This window comes from Cebus imitator, unplaced genomic scaffold (assembly GCF_001604975.1).
Source record: "Cebus imitator isolate Cc_AM_T3 unplaced genomic scaffold, Cebus_imitator-1.0 Scaffold339, whole genome shotgun sequence".
NCBI lineage: Eukaryota > Metazoa > Chordata > Mammalia > Primates > Cebidae > Cebus > Cebus imitator.
Window position 1 is genome coordinate 698557 of NW_016107654.1, and position 7459 is coordinate 706015.

The following is a 7459-nucleotide window of genomic DNA, read 5'->3' on the forward strand; positions in this document are numbered from 1 at the left end:
GTGGACGCTCGCTGCTGGGGAGGAGCCTGGGAGCGCTCCCGTCTGGAGTGGAGACTGTCCTTGAGTTCTTAGCCACACCTGCTTGCTTCACCTTCTCCAGAGAATAGCTGGTAGTCTGCTGGCCTGTTGGGGTCAGGAAAGTGACCTGGGGTTGGCCTGCCCCTCTCACAGTCTCACCTGCATGTTAGCCTCATGCTGGGTTCTCTGTCTGGCTTCTGCACCTCTAAAGCCAAGTCTCAGCTTTCCTTAGAGGGCTCCACTAGCCGTGGCTCTGTCACTTGCTTTCATCAGCTGCTAAAATTTGATATATTTTAAAAAATCTATTCTTAGCATTTGCCTTTATCCTTGGAGGGTTCTGTCTTTTTGTTTTGTTTTTTTGAGATTGAGTCTCGCACTGTTGCCCAGGCTGTAGTGCAGTGGCATGATCTTGGCTCACTGCAGTCTCCACCTCATGGGTTCAAGCAGTTCTCCTGCCTCAACCTCCTGAGTAGCTGGGATTACAGGTGTGTGCCACCATGCCCAACTAATTTTTTAATATTTTTAGTAGAGACGGGGTTTTACCATGTTGGTCAGGATGGTCTTGATCTCCTGACCTCATGATCCACCCTCCTTGGCCTCCCAAAGTGCTGGGATTACAGGTGTGAGCCACCCTGCCTGGTGAGAGGTTTGCATCTTTGTAAGAGAGCAGAGATAAGCACGTATGTTTCACGAGGGGACAAGGGTACGCATTTACCCTCAACCTGCCTTTCTTTTTTGGTGACAGGGTCTCACTGTGTCACCCAGGCTGTTGGGTTGGCAGAAGACTCCTATTAGCCATCCTGTGCTTGTGTTTCTTGTGGTGTGGTGTAGGTCTCTTAGGGAGTAACTTTCTCTATATGAAGGTTTTAAAAGGAATGGAACAAAATTCCAAGTGGAAGAAAAATTGCTGAGTCTCAGAGGTCGATTAGAATGTGCTAAGAGCTGAGTGTTGTGTTCTCGATGTGCGCGGCCCCCGCAGCAGGCGTGAGTGTCTGCCAGTTGTGCTTTAAACCCCGGCGTCAGGAGATTTGACAACCTCCAAGTTCCTTGTTTGGGTTCTTGTTTATGTGGCCTCAGTATATTAGAGTTCTTCTGAACAGCAGCAGCAGTGAGCCTTGTCTGCACAGGTGAGCTGCTGTTTGATTTAGTGTCTGGGGTGATGTGTTAGGCATCTTCATTCTGGCTGTCAAAGAAGAAGGAAATTAAGATTTTATTTTTAACAAAAATAAAATGGGAGAGTTACAGTTCTGCTGTGACCAGGTAGTGCCACAACAGAATGAGCCTGACCTGCTCATCACAGTGAAAAACTCTGGACAAAATGCAGAAAGCAATTCTTAGAGGACTCTGAAAGTAAAGCTGGTAGACTGTGGATGCGAGTCAGAATGTGGAGCAGCCACCCAAGGGGGTTCCACTTCCTGCTTTTCTGTTTTCTTCTGTGACCTCATGGGCTTTCATTGATGGTAGCCCAGTTATGGAGCTAAAACCCTGACGAGAATCCTCTAAAAGCACCAGAAGAAGGGCCCCCAAGGGCCAGAGAGAGTGTGTGAATCACAGGGAGGAGAGAGCCGGGGAAGAAGGTTCGTGGATTCTGTCTGTGAACCTGTACAAGGCTCAAGACAGACCCAGAGCAGCATAACAAAGACTTTGAAATTAGATTAAGATTCAAACTTCAGGCTGGGTGCCGTGGCTCATGCCTGTAATCCCAGCACTTTGGGAGGCTGAGGCGGGTCAATCACTTGAGGTCAGGAGTTTGAGACCAGCCTGGCCAACATGGTGAAACCCCATCTCTACTAAAAATACAAAAGTTAGCCAGAAATCACTTGAACCCAGGAGGCGGAGGTTGCAGTAAGTTAAAACCACGCCATGGAAGTCCAGCCTGGGCAATAGAGTGAGACTCTATCTTAAAAAATAAAATAAAAAGGGACAGCACTCACCAAGAAGATGTAATAATCCGAAGTATGTGTTCACCTAACAGCAAAATTTCAAGGTCTACTACATAGTTGCAAAAATGGAATAGAAATGTACAGAACTGAAGTAGATCCACTGTTATAGTAGGTGACTTCAGCACTTTTAGTAATACATAAAACAACTAGAAAATCCAGAAAATCAGCAAGGGTATAGAAGACCTCAGCAGTCACTTTGATCAAGCCGGCATTTAGTGAGCACTGTACCCAACAGCTGCACATGGAGCATTCCCCAAGGTGTGTTATATTCTGGGCCATGAAGTAAAAGGCATTAAAATCACATAAATTATGTTCTCTGATTACAATAGAATTAAACTGACAATCAATAACTGAAATTAATATGGAAATCTTCTAAATATTTGGAATTTTAAAAAATATACTCCTAAATAATACATTGGTTAAGGAGAAGTTACAGGAAAATCAGAGAATATTTTGAGCTGAATGAAAATGAAAACACAACATATCAAAATTTATAACTTAAAATGCTCATATTAGAAAAGAAAACAAGTCTCAGATCAGTGACCCAAGCTTCTATCTTTTTTTTTGAGACTGAGTTTCACTCTTGTTGCCCAGGCTGGCATACAATGGCACCATCTCGGCTCACTGCAATGTCTGCCTCCCAGGTTCAAGTGATTCTCCTGCCTCAGCCTCCTCCCGAGTAGCTGGGATTACAGGCGTGAGCCACCACACCTAGCTAATTTTGTACTTTTAGTAGAGATGGGGTTTCTCCATGTTGCCCAGGCTGGTCTCGAACTCCTGACCTCAGGTGATCCAGCTGCCTCTGGCTCCCAAAGTGCTGGGATTACAGGTGTGAGCCATCATGCCTGGCCCCAAGTTTCTGTCTTAAGAAGCTAGGAAAGGAAAACAAATGAAACTCAAAGCAAGCAGATGGAAGAAACTAAGAGCAAGAATCAGTGAGATGGGAAATGGAAAACAAGAGAGAAAATTAATGTAACCAAAGGCTGGCTCTTAGAAAACATCAGTGAAGTAAAAACACCTCTAGCCAGACCAGTGTAGAAGAGAAGACACAAACTACAAATATTAGAAATGAAAGAGTGGACATCTCTACAGACCCTACAGACATAAAAGGACTAATAAGGAAATATTTTGAACAACTTTATGCTCTTAAAATCAATCACACAGATTAAGTTGACAAATTCCTTGAAAGGCACAAACTACCAAAGTTCCCTCAGACACAGATTATCTGAATAGCCACATCTCTACTAAATAAATCAAATTTGTAGCTAAAGTCCTTCCCACCTAGAAAACTCCAGATCTAGGTGGCTTCACTGGTGAATGCTTCCCAACATTTATGACATTTAAGGAAAAAGTATGCTAATTTTACAAAACTTCTCTAGAAAAGTAGAAGAGAAACCCAGCGGGGTTTATTCCAGAAATGCAAAGCTGTTTCAACAGTTGAAAGTCAGTTGATGTAATTTCCATATTGACAGACTAAAGAAGAAAAGCCATCTGATTATCTTAATAAATGCAGAAAAAGCATTTGACAAAATTCAGCATCTGTTCATGATAAAAACTCTCAGCAACCAGGAGAAGAGAACTTCCTAAATCATATAAAGGACATCTGTACTAAAACATGAAAGCAAACATCATGCTTCATGGTGAAGGACTGAATATTTTTCCTTGAAGATTGGGGACAAGCCAGAATGTGTTTTCTTACCATTCCTGCTCAGCATCGTACTGGAGGTCCTCACCAGGGCAGTAGGGGAAGAGAAAGAAATAAAAAGCTTGCAAATGGGAAGAGAAAAATAACAGTTTGGATTCACAAACGTGATTATCTACCTAGAAAATCCTATGGAATCTACAAGACAGCTACTGGAACTTATGAACGAGTTTATCAACACACAAAAACCATTCTATTTCTCTATGTTAGCAATGAACAATTGGAAATTGAAACTTAAAAATGACAGCATTTGGCCGGGCACGGTGGCTCACGCCTATAATCCCAGAACTTCAGGAGGCTGAGGCGGGAGCATTGCTTGAACCTGGGGGGCAGAGGTTGCAGTGAGCTGAGATCACGTCATAGTACTTCAGTCTGGCTGACAGAGTGAGACTCTGTCTCAAAAAAAAAAACTAAAAATAAAAAAACCCCAGCATTTATAATAGCATCCAAAACTGGGAACTTGGGAGTTGCCAGGCCACCCACACTTCTGATCACCTGGTTACAAGTTCAAGGATTCCTGTGACCCCTTCAGATTCAATATTCTAAAACAACTCACATTTGTACTACAAAGGATGAAAATCAAGATCAGTCAAAAGAAGAGACCAGAGTGAGGTCTGGCCTGGTCCAAACATGATGCTCCTGTGTCCTTGAGATATGCCATCGTCCTGGCACACTGAGGGACGTTTGCCAGAACTTTGACCGTGTGATCCAACTCAGTCTCTAGCCTTCCTCCCATTCCCACAGGTGGGAGGCCGGGCTGACACCCTGGCTCTAGTCATATGCTTGGTCTTCCCGGCACGGCCAGTTCCCTCCTGAAATTTCTTGGTTGGGCCTTGCCGCCAGGAGTCACCTGATAGCATAAACCCAAGTGAATTGCACCATGAATAACAAAGACACTTCCAGGAGCTTCTAAGAGTTTGGAGGCTTTCTCCCTGGAACTGAGGACATAGACCAGCTAAATTCCTTATTATGTAACACTGACAGTACCAAGTGCTGGTGAGGACAGGTATCAGTGGAAACTCTCATTCACTGCTGGGAGAAGGTAAAACAATGTTTGGTGGTTTCTTATAAATGTGAGAATACATCCTATAAATCCCATCCCTAGGTGTTTAGCAAAAGAGATGAGAACTGTGTTTGCAAAAAAACCTGGAGATGCGTATTGATAGTATCTTTATTTATAAATAAGGCATTTATTTATAAATGCCCCAAACTGGAAACAACACAAATATCATCCCTTGACTGCTAAATGGACAGAGACGCTGTGAGACCTCCACACGGCAGGCTAGCACTCAGGCGTCAAGGCACAGACCTCTGGCAGACGCTGCCGTGGGGGAATCTTGAGCGTCTGTTCTCACTGAGGGAAGCCCCCACACTCTGTGCCTCCGTTTCTGTGACACTTTGACAAAGGCACAACCATTGGGACAGAAGACAGGTGAGCATTGCCAGGACCCACTGATGGGAAGAAAGGAAGACCTGGAAAGGCCACCAAGGGGCGCTGGAGGTTGGGACTGTTCTTTTCTGTGGCGGGGTGAAAATGCTGGAGCTGTGCACCACAAAGGGTGAATCCGCCTGCATGCAGATGACACTGGGATTTAAGGAATAGCCGTTTCTCTCTAGAGCCATCCAGTTTCCAGGAGAGAGAAAACAGCACTCACTGCGGCTTTTGCTGGGCGGTGAGAGCTCTGCTGGCCGCATGCCTTGGTGGTGCCCTGGCTCCTCACCTGCGCCCTGTGCAGCCTGGCCAGGGACTCTGGTCAGTGTGCGTTCCCTGCCTAGGCGGCGACTCAGCTGTGGAGGTGGGCATTTGACAGTGGACACTTCTGACCCTCTCGGTGGCCTTTTTAGGAAGCCCACATATGTTGGTGTCTTGCATGCCCTTTGGCCAGGGCTATGCAACACACTGGACATTGGCGACGGTAGATGTTGGTGAGCTGGGCCCGTGAGTCTCGGCGGCAGGTGGGAGCTGTCAGAGCTCCACAGGGTGAGTGCTCAGGCCTGGTGGGGTGGCTGCCTGCAGACCTGCCCTCACCCACATTTCATCACGAGCCTGTCCTTCGCTGCAGATCTCTTGGACAGTCGAAAAACGTGTGCAGCTGGTGGCAAAAGCTGCAGTGTGTGCAGCCCAGCCTGGGAAGGAGAATGGAGCCGCGTGACGGCACAGCAGGCGGGGCCTCCTCCGGGGTCTCCAGGAGCCTTAGCAGTCCCTGGGAGGCTTGGCCGGGCCTACAGAGCAGGGACTGATGGAGCTGTTGTTACAGGGTCACACTGCACCTTACAAAACAGTCTCCGCGCGTGCGGCCATCCCATCCACCATCCTCCGGCTTCCAGCTGCGGCTTTTCAGGGAGTTTTTGAGAAATATCCCGAAACCCTGGTGAGAGTGGTGCAGGTGGGTGACGTTTTCAGACAACTTTTCTATCTGCTGTGGGTCATCCTAGGGATAGGCCCGGGCACTGGTTTGGGATTTGAGTGGGTTTATTTGCAGTTTACTTTCTCAGTTCTGAGCTTTACAGCCATGAGGGTAATTTCAGAGGAACAGAGAAACTGACTTCATTGGCAGGACTTACCGCTGGTGATGTGGGATTCTGAGTGGGTTTGGGAAGGACTAAAGTTATATTTTAAAAATTTGTCATATGTATTTTAAAATAAAAATGAATATTCACAACCTCAAAGAGGTCTTAAGATCCCTCACTACCTCCCAAGGAGATTTTTACATTTTTATTAAACTTCTCACTTTGGAGTAACTTTAGATTTACAGAAAACTTGTAAAAATAATGCAGTCTTCATTTGCCCCTCACCCCATCCCCCATGAGGTGAACATCTTACATTACCATGGTGAGATGTCCAGACTGCAGGGTTTTTCACCCTGAGAGGGTCCCTGAGGAGGGTCCGGTCTGTGCTGTCCACTGTGTTTGGGGCAGGGTTCCCAGCGCTCTGCGGTGCTGCCTGGCGGTCCGCCCTGCTCCCCGGGCCGGTGGTCACAGCACACCTGGCACATCTGTTGCAGATCATCATGGTGCGGCTGCAGAGAGTGACCTTTCTGGCTTTGCACAACTACCTCGGTCTGACCACGGAGCTCTTCAACCCTGTAAGTGGAAACACCAGCTCACAAAGCCCTGTGTTGCTCCGTGCAGCTGGCATCGGAACAGCCATTGGCTGGCGCTGCAGGCACCCAGTGCCTGGTGGGGCAGTGCCAGCTACAGCTGTGGTCTTCCTAGTTGCTGGTCATCAGGACTTTAGACTTTGGGAGGTGATGATTGGGCTGTGTTTATTTTCCGACCTAAAGCACCTGTCAGTTGATTTGGAGGCTTGATTCTCCCGGGGCCTTGTGTTCCAAAAATCTCTGATCCATCGAGACTTGGGAAAGGTGGAATTCCTTCTTCTATGCTGCAGTTCGTCGCTCGGGAGGCCCGCACGGTTGTGAGCGGCCACCTGATGCCTCTGCAGCTCCCGTTCAGGAGTCTGTGGCGAGGCCTCCTTTGGGCATGGGATGTTCCTGGTGTGGCCCTGAAGTTCCTTTTTGTGTCCCAGGAGAGCCAGGCCATCCCTCTCGTGTCTGTAGCCAGTGTGGCTGCTGGGAAGGCCAAGAGGCAGATGTTCAGTGGCGAAGATGAGCGGCTTAAAAAGTCACTGTGGCCCCAGGAGTCCTGTGACTCAGGTACTGTCCTGCACCAAGGAGGGCAACGTCCAGCCCAGGTCTCCTCACACTCCCCCACGTCTCCTCACGCCCCCCCAGGTCTCCTCACGCCCCCCCAGTTCTCCTCACGCCCCCCCAGGTCTCCTCACGCCCCCCCAGGT

The 7459-nt window shown here is 47.6% G+C and overlaps 2 protein-coding genes across 5 annotated transcripts in view; one reads left to right on the forward strand and one right to left on the reverse strand.

Annotated features, from left to right (window-relative positions):
• Window positions 1-7459, reverse strand: part of C8G (complement C8 gamma chain) — a 618926-nt gene that overhangs the window by 62438 nt on the left and 549029 nt on the right. The gene's annotated exons all lie outside the window — the stretch shown is intronic.
• The window catches only part of PNPLA7 (patatin like phospholipase domain containing 7), a 71688-nt gene that overhangs the window by 15338 nt on the left and 48891 nt on the right, over window positions 1-7459 (forward strand). For all 4 annotated transcript variants that reach the window (XM_017505458.2, XM_017505460.2, XM_017505461.2 and 1 more), the window contains 3 exons: window positions 5922-6050; window positions 6669-6749; window positions 7193-7319. In XM_017505458.2, coding sequence (XP_017360947.1) covers window positions 5922-6050; window positions 6669-6749; window positions 7193-7319 — 337 coding nt within the window. The remainder of the gene's footprint in view (window positions 1-5921; window positions 6051-6668; window positions 6750-7192; window positions 7320-7459) is intronic.